Below are 23,498 nucleotides of genomic sequence, written 5' to 3' on the forward strand. Positions count from 1 at the left end.
CAGTGTTTGCCAGGACTTGGGGATGGGGGGTGGGGAGTGATTGACTACAAAAGGGCATGAAGAAATTTTGAAGGGGAGGTATGGAACAGGTCTGTAACTTGACTGTAGTGGAGTTATTGATACTTACCAAACTGTACAATAAAAAGTAAATTTTTATTGTATGAAAATTATGCCTAAATTAAAAACTATTAATAAAATCAGCATTAGCAAAATATATGAGTTTATACACAAGAGACTACTCAACCATTGGGTAAACTAATTATTTTTAAACAAATACCATTGATTTTAATCTTTTTATAGTTTTTATACAGGCAGAGAAATAATCGTGATTCTGCTCACCTAAAGGAAGATAGACCCAATTCAAAGGTACAGAATTTTCCCCAAATAGTATCATAATTTTTCCTTTCAGATTCCAAAGAATTTGCATGTAAATTCTATCATGTGATCCTCAGAACCACCCTATGAGGGTAAGCAGAACAGATGATCCAGGATATTCCATTTTATAAATGAGGTGCAGGTTAAATATTTAGCCAGTATTTCTTGATAAGTATAGTCCATTTATTTCAACAAACCTTGATTGAGGGCCCCAATACTTGTTGAGCTTTTGCTGAGCCACCCCTGCTCTAGAGGAGCACACGCTCTGGAAATCTCTAAGGAAACTACTACAACTCTAAATAGATATGGTGTATAGTGATACTGTGACTAAATATTCACTGCAAATTTCCTCTAAAATTATAGATATACATTACTGGAATAATTAGTATCTCAATTAACATCTTCATTAACTATGAATCTACTATGTATATATCATCACCATGTGAGTATTAATTTGGTACAAATAGGCTGCCAACTCTAAAATTATTTGATGTAGGGCAAGTACTTTTATCTTTTTAGCCATAAATTTTCTCATCTGTAAAATGAGAGGAGTAGGCATGTGATCATTAAATCCTGGGTTACGGTAGGAGGCATCAATATGAAATGTTTAGCTTAATATAGATACAGATGGGTAAATATAGAAATACTTAAAAACACATGTGGATTCATGTTTAATACATTAGTATACACACATATATTTCCAAGTTCTGTCCTCCGAAGGCCTAGAAGCAATGACAAGCAGAAGCAAGGAGCACACCCAGCATCCAGTTTTTTGTTTCTGATACTGTTCTCCAACAAAGGGAACCAGAGCCCTTGAGAAAAATGCCTAATTCTAGGACTGGGGCAGGGGCTATACAAGATGAGTCTGAAACATCTTATAGTGCCAGAAAATAAACAAGTGCTTTAAAAAGACACAAAAAACTGATGGTATATCAAAGTGACATAGGAGCCAACTAAAAGAGCTCCCAATGGCTAAAGCTAGAATAATTCAAAAAATAAGTAATTCAGCATTGGATTTAACCCAAATTATAAAATAAGATCCATGAGTTCATACTGATACAAGTAAATGATTGAAGAAACAAATAATTGGGAGATAATTCTCATATTGAAAAATTCCAAAAAATTTATGTACTCTACCCTCGAGAAGATGGAACATAATTCTCCACCCCATAAGCATGAGTCGAGCCTAGTAAATGTTTTTCAAAGAGCGCAGTGTGGAAAGGAGGAAGAACACTACCTCAACCAGCTGATCAAGGCTAACATCTCTAGTATGTCATTAGTGGCATGTAACCTTGATATGATATGATGAGAATAGCATTTGATCTTTGATCTGTTTCCTCCCCGAAACTCATTGCCCCAGCCTAATCATGAAGAAATATCAGACAATCTCAAATTAAGTACAAAATAACCAGTACTCTTCAGAACTATCAAGGCCACCAAAAACAAGGAAAGTATAAGAAACTGTCACAGTCTAGAAGAGCCTGGTGATGACTAAATGTAATGTGATATCCTGGATGGGATCCCAGGACAGAAAAAGAACATTAGGTTAAACTAAATCAAACTTGAGTATGAAACTTCTTTTTTTTAAGTGCCTAAGTCCTGAATGACAACAAAAGACTGAAGAACTGACAACGATTAGAGGACACTAAGGAGACTTAACAACTAAATGCAAAATGGGACCCTGAATCTGATCCTGGAACACAAAAACTAAATTAGTAGAAAAGTGGTAAAATAGGTGGTCGCGCGCCCGACCGCCGCAGTCCCAGGCGAGCCGCGACCCTTCTGGCTGCCCCCACGCCACCTCGCCGCCGTGTGCCTCCGCCGCCTAGCGCTGTTCCCGGGCGTGGCGCTGCTTCTCGCCGCGGCCCGCCTCGCGGCTGCCTCCGACGTGCTAGGACTCAGGGACGACAACTTGGAGAGTCGCATCTCCGACACGGGCTCTGCGGGCCTCATGCTCGTCGAGTTCTTCGCCCCCTGGTGTGGACACTGCAAGAGACTTGCTCCTGAGTATGAAGCTGCAGCTACCAGATTAAAAGGAATAGTCCCATTAGCAAAGGCTGATTGCACTGCCAACACTAACACCTGTAATAAATATGGAGTCAGTGGATATCCAACCCTGAAGATATTTAGAGATGGTGAAGAAGCAGGTGCTTATGATGGACCTAGGACTGCTGATGGAATTGTCAGCCACCTGAAGAAGCAGGCAGGACCAGCTTCAGTGCCTCTCAGGACTGAGGAAGAATTTAAGAAATTCATTAGTGATAAAGATGCCTCTATAGTAGGTTTTTTAGATGATTCATTCAGTGAAGCTCACTCCGAGTTCCTAAAAGCAGCCAGCAACTTGAGGGATAACTACCGATTTGCACATACGAATGTTGAGTCTCTGGTGAACGAGTATGATGATAATGGAGATGGTATCATCTTATTTCGTCCTTCACATCTCACTAACAAGTTGGAGGACAAGACTGTGGCATATACAGAGCAAAAAATGACCAGTGGCAAAATTAAAAAGTTTATCCAGGAAAACATTTTTGGTATCTGCCCTCACATGACAGAAGACAATAAAGATTTGATACAGGGCAAGGACTTAGTTATTGCTTACTATGATGTGGACTATGAAAAGAATGCTAAAGGTTCCAACTACTGGAGAAACAGGGTAATGATGGTGGCAAAGAAATTCCTGGATGCTGGGCACAAACTCAACTTTGCTGTAGCTAGCCGCAAAACCTTTAGCCATGAACTTTCTGATTTTGGCTTGGAGAGCACTGCTGGAGAGATTCCTGTTGTTGCTATCAGAACTGCTAAAGGAGAGAAGTTTGTCATGCAGGAGGATTTCTCGCATGATGGGAATGCTCTGGAGAGGTTCCTGCAGGATTACTTTGATGGCAATCTGAAGAGATACCTGAAGTCTGAACCTATCCCAGAGAGCAATGATGGGCCTGTGAAGGTAGTGGTAGCAGAGAATTTTGATGAAATAGTGAATAATGAAAATAAAGATGTGCTGATTGAATTTTATGCCCCTTGGTGTGGTCACTGTAAGAACCTGGAGCCCAAGTATAAAGAACTTGGCGAGAAGCTCAGCAAAGACCTGAATATTGTCATAGCCAAGATGGATGCCACAGCCAATGATGTGCCTTCTCCATATGAAGTCAGAGTTTTCCTACCATATACTTCTCTCCAGCCAACAAGAAGCTAAATCCAAAGAAATATGAAGGTGGCCATGAATTAAGTGATTTTATTAGCTATCTACAACGAGAAGCTACAAACCCCCCTGTAATTCAAGAAGAAAAACCCAAGAAGAAGAAGGCACAGGAGGATCTCTAAAGCAGTAGGCAAACACCACTTTGTAAAAGGACTCTTCCACCAGAGATGGGAAAACCACTGGGGAGGACTAGGACCCATATGGGAATTATTACGTTTCAGGGCCGAGAAGACAGAATGGATATAATCTGAATCCTGTTAAATTTTCTCTAAGCCATTTCTTAGCTGCACTGTTATGGAAATACCAGGACCAGTTTATGTTTGTGGTTTTGGGAAAAATTATTTGTGTTGGGGGAAATGTTGTGGGGGTCGGGTTGAGTTGGGGGTATTTTCTAATTTTTTTGTGCATTTGGAACAGTGACAATAAATAAGACCCCTTTAAACTGTAAAAAAGAAAAAGAAGAAGAAGAAAAGTGGTAAAATAGGAATGCCGTCCATGGTTTACTTAATCGTATAATATCAGTGTTCATTTTCTTATTTTGATAATTGTCATAATGTTGTGTGAAATATTCTCTTTAGGGAGCCTGGGAAAGAATATATAAGAACTCTACTATTTTTGTAACTTTTGTGGAGGACTGAAATCATTTCTAAATAAATAGTCTTAAAAATAACTAAAGTAATAAAAATAATAAAGTACATGAGGAAGTCCAGTGTCATGTTGTATAGTCAGAAGATTCTTCAAATGAGAGAATTTGCACCCAGGGAAATAGAGAAAAAAGACTCTGAAAAGAACTTTTTTTGTTTGGTTGGTTTTTGTGTTTTTTTTTGAGACGGAGTCTTGCTCTGTTGCCAGGCTGGAGTGCATCGGCACGATCTCAGCTCACTGCAACTTCCACCTCCCAGGTTCAAGCAATTCTCCTGCCTCAGCCTCCTGAGTAGCTGGGACCACAGGTGCGTGCCACCACGCCTAGTCAATCTTTGTACTTTTTAGTAGAGACGGGGTTTTGCCATTCCGGCCAGGATGGTTTCGATCTCTTGACCTCGTGATCCACCCGCCTTGGCCTCCCAAAGTGCTGGGACTACAGGCATGAGCCACTGCGTCCGGCCTGAAAAGAGCCTTAAAATAAGTTTATTTAAAATTCTCAGAGAAAGGAAGATGCCAGTTTGAACACACCCCAGCTCCATGCCATTTCTCACCCCTACCCACCCAATTTTCACAAGTCAGAAGCTATTGGTACTAGCAGATTAAATAGAGTACAATAAAGGCCTAAGGATCAGTGAGCGGCCTGACAGAACAGATACAGGTCCACCTCTCCTTTTGACTAAATCAAACTTTACCATACATCAAAATTATCTAGAGGGTCAAATATGCAGATTGCTGGTCTGTGTACCCAGAGTTTCTGATTCTATAAGTCTGGAGTGGGGCCTGAGGACTTGTGTCAAGTACAAGGCTGATGTTTCTGCCTCAAGGACCACATTTTGAGAAACGCGGCCTAGACAAGGGTCTAGAGACGAGTATTCAAGATCCCCAGTAAATGGCATTGTGCAGAAAGGAGTTTGCTGACTCTTAGAACCATAATAATGCTTCGCCATACCTAAAAAATAAACAATTAAAATCAACTAGGATGTGTGGGAACAAGTCTCTCATACAGAATTCCAAATAATTTATGTAGCTATTGCCCCCTCAAGGAATTAGAGCACAACTCCATGCTTGTGACTGCTTTAGCTTGCAAGTTTGGCCCATGGGTGGGATTTGGGAACTTGGATTTTGGGAGGTTTCTTACCACCTTAACTGATAAGAGTGGCTCACTTTTTTAAAACTGTTTGTACAAACAATGTGATTTATGCTGAACACTTGCTTTTCTTCTGGGAGTCTGGAATTCTGATATGTGCTAAGCAGAGGGTGCCTATGTGACTAGCCCCAACTAAAAACCTCATCACAGAGTGAAGATATATGAAAGTCTTTTGATTGTTTCCATTTTCTTAGAGGAAAAAAAGAGAAGATGATTAGCTGACTGTGAGGAAAGGAGACAACATATTTGAGGTTTGAGGAGATAGGTTATATGCAGTAATCAACTAGAAAGGTGGGACAGAGAATTGTCTAGAAAAATGAAGTATGATTGGCAGTAGCACTGAAGGTCTACCTATGTTCAGTGGTTATGAATTTCAGAAAAGGCAAGTCACCATACTAGTATTTTTCTCTTGTCATGTTTAGCTGTTTTGATGCAGGCAGATAACCAAAATGAAGTTTAGCTAAGCAAGTATGGAGGAGAGCAACAAAGGAATTGAGAGTGCGTGGTAGGGTGTGATTATAATGTTGGGCCATGCATTTTAAATGAGGTGGGCTGGGAAATGAAGACAGCAGGTTGATGGGCAGCCCAGTGGAGTCAAAGAACTGCTGGAGTTGGAGTACCAGAGTGAATGAACTGAAAAGGTAGGAGAGAGTTTTAGAGAGTGGGATGCTTGAAATTGAGACTTTAGTGGTGTTGTGGTTATTCGTGACAATGTCTTAGATATGTCCATGTGGGTATAGGTAGTTGAGATGAGGCAGATTATAAAATCACTGGAGTAAGAAGATCACATAACTAAAAGGCCAGATAGCAGAGTGTTAGAGATCTACCTCAACATTCATTCTCTCTTCCTTCTTAATAACAGAACCTTGATTTTTTTTCCTGAGGTATTGCCTCTCTGTATAAAGACACATTTTGTAGTCTCCCTAGTAGCTAGATAAGTAACTAAGTTCCTCCAATAAGACTAAGTGAAAATGTTATGTGGAACTTTTGTAAAGTCTCCTTAAAAGAAAAGGGGTGTGCCATTGTTACATTTCTCCTTCCTTCTGTGTAGGATGTCCATATAATGGCTATAGCTACAGTGGGCCATCTTGGACCATGAAGTATAAGGTCCACATGCTGAAGATAGTGGAGCAAAAAGAGAAGCTGAAGAACTGTTATATCATCTCAGGACTATCTACTTCCAGACTTTTTTAATATAAGAGGAAAATAAACTTAAATCTTATTTAAGTCATTGTTATTTGAGGTTTTTCTGTTAAATGTAGCTGAAGCTAATCCTGACTAAGACATTGGATTGGTGAAAGTATTACCTACATCAATGTTAAAACCAACTACAGGAGTAGTTTTATATTATAGCGAGGCAGAGAGCTTGGTGCTAAAATCTTTACTGAATGAAGGGGAGTCAACAATTCTGCAAATAATTTCAATCAGAAGTTATGGGTGCATCAAAGGAGCTGGGGCATTTGGGAAAGCAAGGCAGAACAGCAGTGAAATGAGGGTCAAGGATGACATATATATACCCTACCTTCTTTCTTGTACCAAGATCTTGGCTTGTTATGTCTTATGTTTGATTGAGGAAATGAATTATAGACGAGGACATATCACTTGTGTTTTAAACCACAACTAAACATTAAAGATAACATACCAGGCCGGGCGCGGTGGCTCACACCTGTAATCCCAGCACTTTGGGAGGCCGAGGTGGGTGGATCATGAGGTCAGGAGATCGAGACCATCCTGGCTAACACGATAAAACCCCGTCTCTACTAAAAATACAAAGATTAGCCAGGCATGGTGGCGGACACCTGTAGTCCCAGCTACATGGGATGCTGAGGCAGGAGAATGGCGTGAAGCCGGGAAGCAGAGCTTGCAGTGAGCCGAGATGGCGTCACTGCACTCCAGCCTGGGCGACACAGCGAGACTCTGTCTCAAAAAAAAAGATAACATACTGATTCAGATCAATGACTCAGAACAGTTTTTGGAAGAACATGCTTGTCCTGCAGACATTTCAAAATGTTAATCACCCTTTAATCTCCTTCGTCACTTTTTCTAAAAGAATTATTCACTGTTTGATTTAATCCTTTAAAAGTCATGTATTTACCTCCCATATTGAATGTATTCATTTAATTAATTAATTCTTAACTTACTGAGGTCTTACTATGTTTCAGCCACTACATTAGGCACTAGGAACACACAGATTAAGTACAAAATGTATTCCTTCGAGGAGTTTACTAGTTCAAGGAGGAAACAGGTGAGAGAACCAAATATTGTTATATATTATGATAAGGCTATTCATAAAATGTAATTGAGAAGAACACTAGTTGTAATGAGAGCACAGAGGAAGGTGACCTATTTCATACTGAGGGTCAGGAAGATATTCCCTGAAGAGAAAACAGATGACCTGAATCTGGACGATGGTATAGGTGTTAGCCAGCTGGGCCAGTGGAGAATTTATCAAGAGGAAAGTACAGCACAAGAATGTGTATAAAAGCATGGGAAAACTTGGCAGTCTTAGAAATTCCATTAGGCAATCTGGAGGTTGTTTAAATGCTGTATTACTCCTAACAAAAGTAACAGGCCCAGTATTAAGTAAAATAATCTTATTTATGAATGTACATGACATCAACATATCATAAATTTGCTAGTGGGGTCTGCTGGGTTAATGTGCACAGCTTCAAGAAAGAACATATCTAAGTGATTTTAAGAAGTTGTGTATTTTGACTTTATATCACCATTTTACATTCTCTATAATTATAGTCTATACTTACTCAGCAAAGGAAGCAAAACTGCTGAATTAAGTTACATTATGCATTATTAAAGCAACTTAATTTGTGGAGAAATCATAGAAAAACACAGTAATTTGAATGACTTGTACTAGCCAGTATTCCTCCTCTGAGAAAATTCTGCCAGACCATAGCTCTGGGTCAAATCCTGAGCCAAAAAATAATAATAATAACTCCACATTTCTTTTTATTTTTAAATTTTATAAGAGTTTTAGATTTAAGAAAAGTTGCAAAAATAGTACAGCATTCTCATGTACCCCACATCCAATTTCCTTTATTGTTGACATTTTACATTCCTCTGGTACATTTGTCACAACTAATAAACCAATATTGATACATTATTAACCAAAATGCATACTTTATTAATATTCCCTTAATTTTTACTTAAAGTTCTTTTTCTGTTGCAGGAGCCATCCAGGATACTACATTACATTTAGATGTTATGTCTCCTTAGGCCCCTTTATTCCGGGACAATTTCTCAGACTTTCTTTGTTGATGATCTTGACAGTTTTGAGGTAGTCAGGTATTTGTAGAATATTCTTCAACTTGGGTTTGTCTGATGTTTTTCTCATGGTTAGACTGCATTATGGTTTTTGAGAGGAATACAACGGAGAGGTAAAGTGGCCTTCTCATCACTTCATCTCAAAGGTACATACTATCAATGTGACTTATTACTGTTAGTGTTAATCTTGATAACCTAGCCGAGATAGTGTTTATCAGATTTCTCCACTACAAAGTTATTTTCCCCCTTTCCATATGTAATTTTTGGAAGGAAGTCACTATTCAGCTCACACTGGAGAAGTAGGAAGTTCTGCTCCATATCCTTGAGGGCAGAGTTCATAAATTATTTGGAATTCTTCTTCATGGGAGATTCATCTATTCTACCCCATTTATTAATGTATTCAATTTTCTGGCACTACAAGAATATATATATATATTTGTAATCGACTTTAAAATAATTAGGAAAATGATAGAACATTTTAATATAAGAGCAAGATATGGTAAATGGATGAATATTATTAGACATTATCAGTAACAAGAGCTTTGTATCTTAAGTTGTTTTGAGTTCAATTTCTTGTTCACATCTTACTTTTAGCTTGGTTGAGCTAAAAAATCATTAACCATTGATTTTTTTTGTAACCTTACATATAATATGTACAATGAGAGAATCAATTAATTTAGAATTACATACTCCTAATTTAAAAAAGAAACTGGTGTACTTATTGCTGATAACTAGGAATTATATTATCAAAGGGCTGTTAATTCAACAAATTTACATGCTAAAAGAGAAACAAATTTATATGCTAAAAGAAATTAAAAGGAAGCAAGAGACATTCAATTTGCTTTTGATATGCAGATTTAAAAATACTAGGTCCATTTTAATAGATGATAAATCTCCAGTATCACAAGGATTAGGGAAAGCAAAAGACCTGAAAAGTAATACCAGTTCTCAGTTCTCTAACTCTCAAAAGGCATTCCACAGGTAAATTCGGTGAAAGGGCCGGCAATTGTTCAAATGTTTAAATAAGAAGAAGTTGTAGTTCTCACATTTCCAGTTCTCTTACAGGTGTGTGTATTTGGAAAGATAATACTCTCTAATGTTGGTCTTTTCCATTGTTCAGGTTTATCCTGTTGTTAAGTAATAAGCAGCAATCCAAATACAAACATATTGTACAACAGCTATTAATGAACATCACCTGAGTTCAGTGTGCCTGACAGCTGACACTTAGTTAATTTCTCCATGAAACAAGAACAGTGAAACTTCCACAGATGAGAAAACAGAATCATCAGTGGCACTGGGATGTAAACCCAAGTACCTGCTTTGCATTTCATTTGCTCTGTTTTTCAGAACTACACTTTATGACATGAGAAAAACTGGTATAAGCAGAATGTTCCTACATTTAGTTAATATCAGTTCTAATTTAATACATAAATGACTTGTTCAAATACTTACTTAGACTCCATGTAAGGGAGGAGAAAAGGGGAGAAAATTAGAGTGGGGGAAGATGAATCAAATCACATTTGTAGACCACACTACAACAATTGGAAGCTACTTATCATATTTCCTAAGATAAAGTTTTGTTGGATCCTAATATGGGAAGGATTTAAAAGAGATTTAAAAAGGTAGGACAGCTAATTTAAAATCCCAAAATTCTCAACCAAGTTGATCTCATTGGCAGATGGTAGATGATCTGAATGACTGTGAGCCTAGAAAGTTGAAAGTAATTTCTTTATTGAGAAAATAAAGACATGGTTCCTAAGGAAAAGGGCTAAAAATGACCATGTTTCAAGTACACTAGTGAATAGCAAGTGAAACAAAATGTCTTAAGCATCTATATGTCTTATCTTAGATACATACAACTATTGTAGGAACATTATTTCTCTTATCTCTCAGGAAACATATTTAGTTATAATATGAAAAAAAAACTAAAATTGAGCTTCTAATAGAAAATCAAACCCTATCAGAAGAAGAGTTACGTGGAGTAAGCGATTTTATACCGATGCTGACTTACTCTCCCTACCATAAAATTTGATAAACAACAAACATTTATTAAGCACCTACCACATGTCAAGAACTCTGCTAAAGACATACAAAGATGACTAAAAGAGTACCTGAGCTCCCAGTCTAGGGATTACCACAAGGAAGAGTGACGGATCATGAGTGGAAGGGAGATGAGTTAATACAAATGGAAAACAGGTTTCATTGTAGGAAAAAGGAAAGTGAATTAATGCTTTCGAAAGAGACATTAAAGTAGATTTCTGGGCAATATGAAACTGAGAGTCAATCTCGTCAGATTCTGAAGGCATCTGTAGATAAGCTTCCCAATGAAAAACAGGGCAGTGACAATAGGACAACTAGAAGTAAGCTATAATTATAGCAAAGAAGGCAAGAGCTAGCATAAACTTGCCTATTGTCATTGTTGAAGTCATAGAACTACTCCTTTCAACTACTCTTGTCATCAGAGGCTTCCTGATGCGATCATCTGTGGTGAGGATAGCTTTTCGAGCCCCATCCCACTTTCCAGGGCCCTGTACACGATAGTGGATTGGAGTGCAGGGTCCCAGTAATAAGTGTAATGCCAGCTTGGGGTCAGTGAAGGCCAGAGACAGCAGATTGGGCCTGACCCCCACCAAATCAGCAAGCTCTTCCATGGTATCTACGTAGTCTCCCTGAATGGTATGGCGTTGGCTCTCCACATACCTAAAGTAGAAAAGACAGAAACCATGGCCTGTCAATAATTCAATCAGTCAGTCAATCAATTACTGCCTTCTGAGTGCCTGCTATTGGCTCAATATCAGACTAGGAGCTGTGGAATATAGAGAAGAAAGATAAAACATTGGTCACTGTCCTTAAGGATCTTAGGACTTACAAAAGGAGGTAAGACAGATAAACATGAAGCGAGACTTCTGAGTGGTTTCAGACTGCCAAATAGAAATGTGGAGAGGGGATAGTTAAAAGAGAGCTGTAATCGTTAGGTTCTTGAAGGATGTGAAAGATACAGATAAGATGAGGGGCAGGTATAGCACATCTAGATACAAAGGACTCTGATGTTATGAGAAAGAGAAAACCCATCACAAAAATTCTCAAGTATGGCATCCTCTATTATTTGATGAGGGCAGTGGTGACAGGGTCCACAAGGCAGGACTTCCCAGGGCCAATGTTAATTTGGAATCCTGAAAGGATGAGGGAGAATGATTTATTCCACAAGAGGAAGTAGCCCTCCAAATGGAGACAAATGAAATTATTACACCAAGTGCAGATTTAAAGATTTAAAAGGGCTTTTTAAAGGGGAAAATGTGGTTGATTAACAGTGATATCTGTGTGGTGGAGTGGGATTTGGTGAGCTAATGAGTGACTTTCACTTTTTACTTTCTGTAATGAAAAGAAAGAACTGTAGGACAGAGAGGAAGAGAAAAGCCAAGTCAAGCCAATTGAGATTGAAGAATCCAAGAACAGGGACAGGAAAAAAATGATAGAAAATAAATTTGAGGTAGAACTGGTGAGATGGAATTTCAGAGGACCTGATAGAGGGTCAAGTAGGAATTTATTGAAATGGGACTAGATTTAGGAGAGAAAAAGGTAAAACAGTAAAGAATTTGAGAGCTTTCCCTTATGAACAATATGTTGGCTCAAGAGTTTGTAGACATGCATTTATTTATCCTATAATAGTAGGTCAAGATCTATACTATTCATGAGGTTGGGCGTGGTGTTTCATGCCTGTAATCCTAGCACTTTGGGAGGCCGAGGCAGGCGGATCACTTTGAGCTCAGGAGTTCGAGATCAGCCTGGGCAACATGGCGAAACCCCATCTCTACAGAAAACACAAAAATTAGCTGGGCATTGTTAGTATGCCTGTAGTCCCAGCTACTCAGGAGGCTGAGGCGGGAGAATTGCTTGACTCCAGGAAGTGGAGGTTGCAGTGAGCCAAGATCACACCACTTCACTCCAGCCTGGGTAACAGAGTGAGACCCCATATCAAAAAAAAAAAAAAAAAAGAGCTATAGTATTCATGAAGGTTTCACAAAAGAGGTTCACTAGCTCCTGCCTTGATTATGCAGATTAAATAAACTCATATAAAACAATGTATACACATAGTCGGCCTTTAATAAAGGTTACATGTATACATATGTAACAAACCTGCACGTTGTACACATGTACCCTAGAACTTAAATATAAAATAAATAAATAAATAAATATTTACTATTTCAGAAGTTAAAAAAAAAAAGGTTACATTATATCCTTGGGTTACTGACTACTCAGGGTCAGGAGGTGGTTAGACAAAAATAAGTCAAAGAAAAGAGAGGAGGAAAGTTAAAATAAGATACTTTAGAGCCAGAAAAGAAAGCACTGCAAGAAGGAAGAAATGTTTAAAAGCACCAAACTCAGTAGTGAGAAGAAGGAAAATGAAGTTGGTCACAGGTGACCTTTAAGAGAGCAGTTTCCGGCCATGCACGGTGGCTCATGCCTGTAATCCCAGCACTTTGGGAGGCTGAGGCGGGCAGATCACAAGGTCAGGAGTTTGAGACCAGCCTGGCCAACATGGAGAAATCCCATCTCTACTAAAAATACAAAAATTAGCTGGGTTTGGTGGTGGGCACCTGTAGTCCTAGCTACTCAGGAGGCTGAGGCAGGAGAATCGCTTGAACCCAGGAGGCAGAGGTTGCAGTGAGCGAAGATCGTGCCACTGACTCCAGCCTGAGTGACAGAGTGAGACTCCGTCTAAAAAAAAAAAAAAGGCAGTTTAAGGAGTAAGGATGGAAGTTAACAATGCAGAAGGCTTAGGGAGGCAGCAAAAGGTGAGAATTTAGAAAATTTAGTGCAGAGGTTTGGCAGTGAAAGGAAGGAGGAAAATAGGAGAGCACCTGGAAGTTGTAACGGAATTAAATAAAAACTTACTTTCTCCTCCTCCCACACAAAGGAAAGTTATGCAAGTATCATCAGTTGAAGATAACCACCTCTTTAGGCCTGGAATGATTGTGTCTCAGTTTTCCACAGAAATTTAGAGACTTACCATCAATTTCCACTTTGTCCAAATAAAAAACACCCAGCGATTGAGCTTAAGTTCTGAAATTCAGACTGCTAAATGATTGTGTTCATCAAAACACTAAGCAGCTGGCTGTTACCATGTTCCCAGCTCACAGTGACTATTCATACCATGAGCCACTGTGACTTGAGTGTGCTGTCACATGAGCATTGCCAGCAAAGCGGCCACTGCAGACTTGTAAATCTACCTACAGATTTGTAATTCACCCATAGCTACCTCTCATTCATTTACTGTCACTCTTCCTTCCTCTGGCAAGTCTACTAGCACTTCAAGTAATCCTCACAAAAATAATATACCTTCTGCCTTCTGATTTTATTTCCATATGCATTTTCCTATGTGACTTTTTTAGGCATTAAACATATGATTTTAGACACCTAAAACTTTTCTCTCTTTTCTTACCCATATTTAGACTACTAGTGCTATTTCTCCATTCTATTGTCACAAATTATTTTTCCTTTTTTCTTCATAATAGAATCTAAATCCTTAAGCTAACATGAGGCAGTTAAATACAGTACAATATTTCTTTTATTAAGAAATAAGTAGAAATGTAACCATATATCTTCCTGAGAGAGTTTCTTACCTTCTGTCAATTTCCTCTTGAGCTTTAGATATTTCTGCCATCATTTCACTCTGTGAGGGCAATGTCTTTAGACCTAAAAACAAAAATTAACATTTTAACTGTAAAATTACCTCAGAAGGAACAATAATCCTATAAACAATTACTATGCTATGGAGAATTCAAAGAAATACAGGGTAAGTTTCCTGTACTCAAGGAGGTTACAATTCACTTGATCACCTTACCACCACCACAATATAATATTAACATCTGTAGCTTACTCTACTTATTCTTCTTTGTCTTTGGAAGGGATTTCCCCTACTCTGACTTCCAAGCAATACCTGCCTCCTCCCTAATGTAGTCTTTCAGTTGGGAAATAAAATATGGACATGAGAAAATGGCCTTAAAGGTATATGGAAAATTAGTTACAAAGTTAAAGGGCAGGGGAGTGGGAAAACACAGCTGCACCTGTATTCTTGATAACAAAGGGGCCTTATATCAACAGAAAGAGAATGAAGTAAAAATAAATTCTTTTTGTTTTTATTATTATACTTTAAGTTTTAGGGTACATGTGCACAATGTGCAGGTTTGTTACATACGTATACATGTGCCATGCTGGTGTGCTGCACCCCTTAACTCATCATTTAGCATTAGGTATATCTCCTAATGCTATCCCTCCCCACTACCCCCACCCCACAACAGTTCCCGGAGTGTGATGTTCCCCTTCCTGTGTCCATCTGTTCTGATTGTTCAATTCCCACCTATGAGTGAGAACATGCGGTGTTTGGTTTTTTCTCCTTGTGATAGTTTGCTGAGAATGATGGTTTCCAGTTTAATCCATGTCCCTACAAAGGACATGAACTCTTCATTTTTTATGGCTGCATAATATTCCATGGTGTATATGTGCCACATTTTCTTAATCCAGTCTATCGTTGTTGGACATTTGGCTTGGTTCCAAGACTTTGCTATTGTGAATAGTGCCGCAATAAACATACGTGTGCATGTGTCTTTATAGCAGCATGATTTATAATCCTTTGGGTATATACCCAGTAATGGGATGGTTGGGTCAAATGGTACTTCTAGATCTAGATTCCTGAGGAATCGCCACACTGACTTCCACAATGGTTGAACTAGTTTACAGTCCCACCAACAGTGTAAAAGTGTTCCTATTTCTCCACATCCTCTCCAGCACCTGTTGTTTCCTGACTTTTTAATGATCGCCATTCTAACTGGTGTGAGATGGTATCCCATTGTGGTTTTGATTTGCATTTCTCTGATGGCCAGCAATGATGAGAATTTTTTCATGTATTTTTTGGCTGCATAAATGTCTTCTTTTGAGAAGTGTCTGTTCATATCCTTTGCCCACTTTTTGATGGGGTTGTTTGTTTTTTTCTTATAAACTTGTTTGAGTTCATTGTAGATTCTGGATATTAGCCCTTTGTCAGATGAGTAGGTTGTGAAAATTTTTTCCCATTTTGTTGGTTGCCTGTTCACTCTGATGGTAGTTTCTTTTGCTGTGCAGAAGCTCTTTAGTTTAATTAGATCCCATTTGTCAATTTTGGCTTTTGTTGCCATGGCTTTTGGTGTTTTAGACATGAAGTCCTTGCCCATGCCTATGTCCTGAATGGTATTGCCTAGGTTTTCTTCTAGGGTTTTTATGGTTTTAGGCCTAACATATAAGTCTTTAGTCCATCTTGAATTGATTTTTGTATAAGGTGTAAGGAAGGGATCCAGTTTCAGCTTTCTACATATGGCTAGCCAGTTTTCCCAGCACCATTTATTAAATAGGGAATCCTTTCCCCATTGCTTGTTTTGGTCAGGTTTGTCAAAGATCAGATGGTTGTAGACATGCAGCATTATTTCTGAGGGCTCTGTCCTGTTCCATTGATCTATATCTCCGTTTTGGTACCAGTACCATGCTGTTTTGGTTACTGTAGCCTTGTAGTATAGTTTGAAGTCAGGTAGCATGATGCCTCCAGCTTTGTTCTTTTGGCTTAGGATTGACTTGGCGATGCAGGCTCTTTTTTGGTTCCATATGAACTTTAAAGTAGTTTTTTCCAATTCTGTGAAGAAAGTCATTGGTCACTTGATGCGGATGGCATTGAATCTATAAATTACCTTGGGCAGTATGGCCATTTTCACGATATTGATTCTTCCTACCCATGAGCATGGAATGTTCTTCCATTTCTTTGTATCCTCTTTTATTTCATTGAGCAGTGGTTTGTAGTTCTCCTTGAAGAGGTCCTTCACATCCCTTGTAAGTTGGATTCCTAGGTATTTGATTCTCTTTGAAGCAATTGTGAATGGGAGTTCACTCATGATTTGGGTCTCTGTTTGTCTGTTGTTGGTGTATAAGAATGCTTGTGATTTTTGTACATTGATTTTGTATCCTGAGACTTTGCTGAAGTTGCTTATCAGCTTAAGGAGATTTTGGGCTGAGACGATGGGGTTTTCTAGATATACAATCATGTCGTCTGCAAACAGGGACAATTTGACTTCCTCTTTTCCTAATTGAATACCCTTATTTCCTTCTCCTGCCTAATTGCCCTGGCCAGAATATCCAACACTCTGTTGAATAGGAGTGGTGAGAGAGGGCATCCCTATCTTGTGCCAGTTTTCAAAGGGAATGCTTCCAGTTTTTGACCATTCAGTATGATATTGGCTGTGGGTTTGTCATAGATAGCTCTTATTATTTTCAGATACATCCCATCGATACCTAATTTATTGAGAGTTTTTAGCATGAAGGGTTGTTGAATTCTGTCAAAGGCCTTTTTTTCATCTATTGAGATAATCATGTGGTTTTTGTCATTGGTTCTGTTTATATGCTGGATTACATTTATTGATTTGTGTATGTTGAACCAGCCTTGCATCCCAGGGATGAAGCCCACTTGATCATGGCAGATAAGCTTTTTGATGAGCTGCTGGATTCAGTTTGCCAGTATTTTATTGAGGATTTTTGCATCAATGTTCATCAAGGATATTGGTCTAAAATTCTTTTTTGTTTTGTCTCTGCCAGGCTTTGGTATCAGGATGATGCCGACCTCATAAAATGAGTTAGGGAGGATTCCCTCTTTTTCTATTGATTGGAATAGTTTCAGAAGGAATGGTACCAGCTCCTCTTTGTACCTCTGGTAGAATTCGGCTGTGAATCCATCTGGTCCTGGACCCTTTTTGGTTGTTAAGCTATTGATTATTGCCACAATTTCAGATCCTGTTATTGGTCTATTCAGAGATTCAGCTTCTTCCTGGTTTAGTCTTGGGAGGGTGTATGTGTTGAGGAATTTATCCATTTCTTCTAGATTTTCTAGTTTATTTGTGTAGAAGTGTTTATAGTATTCTCTGATGGTAGTTTGTATTTCTGTGGGATCGGTGGTGATATCCCCTTTATCATTTTTATTGCATCTATTTGATTCTTCTCTTTTCTTCTTTATTAGTCTTGCTAGCAGTTTATCAATTTTGTTGATCCTTTCAAAAAACCAGCTCCTGGATTCATTAATTTTTTGAAGGGTTTTTTGTGACTCAATTTCCTTCAGTTCTGCTCTGATTTTAGTTATTTCTTGCCTTCTGCTCGCTTTTGAATGTGTTTGCTCTTGCTTTTCTAGTTCTTTTAATTGTGATGTTAGGGTGTCAATTTTGGATCTTTCCTGCTTTCTCTTGTGGGCATTTAGTGCTATAAATTTCCCTCTACACACTGCTTTAAATGTGTTCCAGAGATTCTGGTATGTTGTGTCTTTGTTCCCATTGGTTTCAAAGAACATCTTTATTTCTGCCTTCGTTTCGTTATGTACCCAGTAGTCATTCAGGAGCAGGTTGTTCAGTTTCCATGTAGTTGAGTGGTTTTGAGTGAGTTTCTTAGTCCTGAGTTCTAGTTTCATTGCACTGTGGTCTGAGAGACAGTTTGTTATAATTTCTGTTCTTTTACATTTGCTGAGGAGTGCTTTACTTCCAACTATGTGATCAATTTTGCAATAGGTGTGGTGTGGTGCTGAAAAAAATGTATATTCCGTTGATTTGGGGTGGAGAGTTCTGTAGATGTCTATTAGGTCTGCTTGGTGCAGAGCTGAGTTCAATTCCTGGGTATCCTTCTTAACCTTCTGTCTCGTTGATCTGTCTAATGTTGACAGTGGGGTGTTAAAGTCTCCCATTATTATTGCGTGGGAGTCTAAGTCTCTTTGTAGGTCACTAAGGACTTGCTTTATGAATCTGGGTGCTCCTGTATTGGGTGCATATATATTTAGGATAATTAGGTCTTCTTGTTGAATTGATCCCTTTACCATTATTTAATGGCCTTCTTTGTCTCTTTAGATCTTTGCTGGTTTAAAGTCTGTTTTATCAGAGACTAGGATTCCAACCCCTGCCTTTTTTTGTTTTCCATTTGCTTGGTAGATCTTCCTCCATCCCTGTATTTTGAGCCTATGTGTGTCTCTGCACATGAGATGGGTTTCCTGAATACAGCACACTGTTGGGTCTTGACTCTTTATCCAATTTGCCAGTCTGTGTCTTTTAATTGGAGCATTTAGCCCATTTACATTTAAAGTTAATATTGTTATGTGTGAATTTGGTTCTGTGATTATGATGTTAGCTGGTTATTTTGCTTGTTAGTTGATGCAGTTTCTTCCTAGCCTTGACAGTCTTTACATTTTGGCATGTTTTTGCAGTGGCTGGTACCGGTTGTTCCTTTCCATGTTTAGTGCTTCCTTCAGGAGCTCTTTTAGGGCAGGCCTGGTGGTCACAAAATCTCTCAGCATTTGTTTGTCTGTAAAGTATTTTATTTCTCCTTCACTTATGAAGCTTAGTTTGGCTGGATATGAAATTCTGGGTTGAAAATTCTTTTCTTTAAGAATGTTGAATATTGGCCCCCACTCTCTTCTGGCTTGTAGAGTTACTGCTGAGAGATCTGCTGTTAGTCTGATGGGCTTCCCTTTGTGGGTAACCCGACCTTTCTCTCTGGCTGCCCTTAACATTTTTTCCTTCATTTCAACTTTGGTGAATCTGACAATTATGTGTCTTGGAGTTGCTCTTCTCGAGGAGTATCTTTGTGGCGTTCTCTGTATTTCCTGAATCTGAATGTTGGCCTGCCTTGCTAGATTAGGGAAGTTCTCCTGGATAATATCCTGCAGAGTGTTTTCCAACTTGGTTCCATTCTCCCCGTCACTTTCAGGTTCACCAATCCGACGTAGATTTGGTCTTTTCACATAGTCCCATATTCCTTGGATGCTTTGTTCGTTTCTTTTTATTCTTTTTTCTCTAAACTTCCCTTCTCACTTCATTTCATTCCTTTCGTCTTCCATCACTGATATCCTACCAAACCCAGCTAATTTTTTTTTGTAGTTTTAGTAGAGACGAGGTTTCACCATATTGGTCAGGCTGGTCTCGAACTCCTGACCTCAGATGATCCACCCGTCTCTGCATCCCAAGGTGCTGGGATTACAGGCATGAGCCACCACGCCCAGCCAAAATAAATCTTAATCACATTTTATGCCTAAAGTCCTGTGGAAGATAAGCCTCATTTTCTAAACATGTTTCTTTGATAAGAGTAGGGGTTAAGGCCAAGGGGAACTCATAATACCTAATATTAACTGATAAATTTAAGTAAGATGCACAAACAGTTCCAGTTGTAGGAATTATACACCAAGGACAGGGCTAGACTAAGGCTTAATAGTATTTAAGTCAGTATGAACAATGCTAAGCTTAAACAATTAGTTGTATGCCCCTATAACTAGGGACTATGCCATGTAGAAGATTTTGGCCACATCCAGTCCTAAGGTGTCACTCCATAAAATTGTGGAATATGGAATTTCAGAATGGCAATATATTTTACCTGATACAAGCATTCTTTCTACAAGTACTCTAACCTAGTGGTTATCTCATTCCTCTTTAAACATCACTGGTGATGGGTATCTACAATAATTATATCTGAGGTGATTATATAATTATTTGACTGCTCTGGCTGCCGGAACATTATTGTTTTTATTGACCCCAAGATCTGACTCTTTGCATTTGCACCACTGGACCAAGCTCTGCTTTCTGGAGCCACAGAGTTTAATGTTAATACATGACAGCTCTTGAAACATTTGGAAATGATTGTCATAACTCCTTTAAGTCTTCTCATTATCAGGCTAAACAGTACATGTTTCCCACATAATGGTTTTCACATTCTCTGCCATCTTGGTTGCCCTTCACTAAGCATACTCTAATAACTATCCTGGTGTATCCCTCTTAAAATATGGAACTCAGAACTTCATCACTCTCAAATAGCCTTCTGTTGTTTTCCATGTGTTTTTACATTTTAGCCATGGGAATTATTATTTATCGTCATAAATCAATTAGGAAACACTGAAATGCTTCATTTAAGCTTAATCATAGGTCTCTTCGGATACTCAAAATAAGCATTTTGAGAGTCAATTTCCAAATTACTTCTACACAACCACAAGTTTTACTTCTATTAGCTAGAAACATGAAGGAGGAGGTATATTTCTTGATTGTGGGAGACACCTAATTCATAAAAGAAAGAAAAAAACAACAAAAAACCCTATCTATTTCCCTATCTGTCTATATATAGATAGATAAAGAGGTATATACATCTTAGTCTAGAGCTCATGGGGTGAAAAAATTTTTAAAAATTTTAAAATTTTAAAAAGATGTATATATCTTTTTACGTGTATACTCTGTGGTACAGTTATGTCTTAATTCATAAATTTTGTTTTTGCAGTGTTTCCTTATTTAGACACATTAGCTTTACCATATTTCTTATCTCCCTCCATGTCTTTGCTCCCTGTCTTAGTTTCCCAATTCCAATGAATGGCCTCAACACCTGAACAGATTCTTTTCTGTCTCTCTTCTCCAACATGCTTTCTGTCACCAAATTCTTAGATTTGCCTGTGAAATTTCATTTAAGTCTGGCTCCTCCAATTCCTTTAGAGTGTCATTACCTTGGTTTAAAGCTCTCATGCTGTCTTACTGAGACTTTTACCACAGGCTCGTACTGACCTATTTCCCATTTCACTCCTCTCTAACATATCTTCTAAACTGGAGATCTGATTTGACTCCTCTTCCAGTTAAAATCCTTCAGTGGTTCTCCACCTTGTACCTTAAATGCAAACTCTTGATATTGCCTGTGAATATTTCTAGTTTCATTTTCCTTCATTCCTATAACACTACCAGCATTCTGAACTACTTGCAGTTCCCAGAACTCTATTTGTTCTGTCACTTTCATCTAACTTTGCATAAACAGTAGTGATTATTTCCCCTCTATGGTCAATATTTCCTTGTCCTTTTAGTAAATTCCTATGTAGTTGTAGGGAGAATTGGGTACTTATTGCTCACTGCTCTCATGGCAGCTCTTCTGCATTGCTACTGGAGCACTTGTTTAGGATATAAATATCTGCTGAATGAACAAATCATTAAGCGTCTGTTTACTTGTCTGTCTTTGATACGGTTTGGCTGTGTCCCCACCCAAATCTTATCTTGAATTTTGGGTCCCACAATCCCCATGTGTCATGGGAGGGGCCTGGTGGGAGGTGATTTAATCATGGGGTGGTTACTCTCATACTGCTCATGCTGTTCTCATGATACTGAGTGAGTTCTCACGAGATCTGATGGTTTTATACGGGGCTTTCCCTTTCACTCAGCACTCATTCTCTCTCCTGCCACCCTGTGAAGAAGTTCCTTCTGCCAAGATTGTAAGTTTCCTGAGGCCTCCCCAGCCATGCAGAACTGTGAGTGAATTAAACCTCTTTCCTTTAGAAACTACTCAGCCTCAGGCAGTTCTTTATAGCAGCATGAGAATGGACTAACACAGTCTTCCTTGCTTGGCTCTGCATTCCAGAAAGATAGGGATTTTCTGTATGGTCATATTTGCTTCTCCAGCCCCTAGCAGAGGGCCTGGTACATACTAAAAGGTCAGTATATGTTATCTGAAGAATGTTGAAGAACAGTGAGGAACTGAAGTTCAGAGATCTTCCAAGGGTTCCAAGACAAGGTGGGAAGGAAGAGAGTCTGAATTAGAGTTCTGTGGTGGTAGGCCTTCAGTCTGCTGTCAGCCTAAAGCAGGTTGTATCTGTGTAATCCTGACTTGCTCCTGCATATTTCAGTGTATAGCTAATGTTATGAGAGAAAAGAGATCTGGCTCCCATTCTGCAATTTCAGTCCAGTTCAGGCTTTTAACATAACTGGAAATTGGCTAAGGTAGCCCATAAGCTGAGATCCTCAAATAAGAAGTTTCTACATCAGAATTTAGAATTTAATTTACCTCAAGGCTAAACTGGCATTTCTTAGAATAGATGTTTATTAGATACCTCTTATGTGCTAGGCAGTGGTCTAGGCTTGCAATACAAAGGCAAATAAACATGAGTCCTTTACTTAAGGAGCTATCACTATATTACGAAGGGAGGGAAGAAATATGCATAGACTTTTCCTATAGAAATAAAAAGTAAAAGGAGGGCATATCAAGAAGAAAGGACAGTGGAAGCAAAAGCACAGGGTACAAGGGTACCTGCTGTGTTTGCTGCTTAGTGGGTACGTCATCCAGTGCATCTAGAGTATTGTAGGAAGTATGGTAAAGACTAGTGAAAGATGGGCCTGAGGCTGGGTACAGTGACTCATGCCTGTAATCCCAGCACTTTGGGAGGCTGAGGCAGGCGGATCACGAGGTCAAGAGATGGAGACCATCCTGGCTAACATGGTGAAACCCCGTCTGTATTAAAAACACAAAAAAACTAGCCGGGCATGGTGGCGGGCGCCTGTAGTCCCAGCTACTGGGGAGGCTGAGGCAGTAGAATGGCCTGAACCCAGAAGGTGGAACTTGCAGTGGGCCGAGATAGCGCCACTGCACTCCAGCCTGGGCGACAGAGCGAGACTGCATCTCAAAAAAAAAAAAGAAAGAAAGAAAGATGGGCCTGAAATTGGAGGTTGTATCCAATTTGTGGAGGAACTTTAATGCCAGCCTATGACATAATGACTTCTTGTGATCCAGAGATTTGGTGTAACTTGATATAGTTTTGAAGGAAAGAAAGTTGCTGAGTGAAAATAAAACACTTGCAAGGGCTGCAAAAGAGGCAATCAAAACAGAAACTATGTTTCATTTCAGTCAAGGCAAGGAAGTAAATTCAGTGTTCTAGAAAAGAGTAGAATATTTTCTTGACAAGAGAACAATAATTCCAGAGAACAGAAGAAGAAGGAAAATGGGGCTTGGTAGGGAACAGACAAGGAAGGAGGCAGGCTTTGTTGGGCAGACATGAAAAAAATGGGA

General features: G+C 38.9%; 3 protein-coding genes across 11 annotated transcripts in view; 2 read left to right on the forward strand and 1 right to left on the reverse strand.

Annotated features, from left to right (window-relative positions):
• Positions 1-23,498, forward strand: part of CHD1L (chromodomain helicase DNA binding protein 1 like) — a 125,578-nt gene that overhangs the window by 3,198 nt on the left and 98,882 nt on the right. The window lies entirely within an intron of this gene.
• Positions 2,229-23,498, forward strand: part of LOC129138867 (protein disulfide-isomerase A3-like) — a 36,816-nt gene continuing 15,546 nt past the window's right edge. Inside the window, 2 exon segments of the mRNA XM_054677052.2 lie at positions 2,229-3,527; positions 3,530-21,966. Coding sequence (XP_054533027.2) covers positions 2,327-3,527; positions 3,530-3,699 — 1,371 coding nt within the window. The 5' untranslated portion in view covers positions 2,229-2,326 and the 3' untranslated portion in view covers positions 3,700-21,966.
• The window catches only part of FMO5 (flavin containing dimethylaniline monoxygenase 5), a 39,765-nt gene continuing 26,629 nt past the window's right edge, over positions 10,363-23,498 (reverse strand). For all 9 annotated transcript variants that reach the window (XM_063815168.1, XM_063815182.1, XM_063815158.1 and 6 more), the window contains 2 exons: positions 14,273-14,345; positions 10,363-11,348 (listed from right to left, as the gene is read on the reverse strand). In XM_063815168.1, coding sequence (XP_063671238.1) covers positions 11,003-11,348; positions 14,273-14,345 — 419 coding nt within the window. In that variant the 3' untranslated portion in view covers positions 10,363-11,002. The remainder of the gene's footprint in view (positions 11,349-14,272; positions 14,346-23,498) is intronic.

This window comes from Pan troglodytes, chromosome 1, assembly GCF_028858775.2.
Source record: "Pan troglodytes isolate AG18354 chromosome 1, NHGRI_mPanTro3-v2.0_pri, whole genome shotgun sequence".
NCBI classification, from domain to species: Eukaryota; Metazoa; Chordata; class Mammalia; order Primates; family Hominidae; genus Pan; species Pan troglodytes.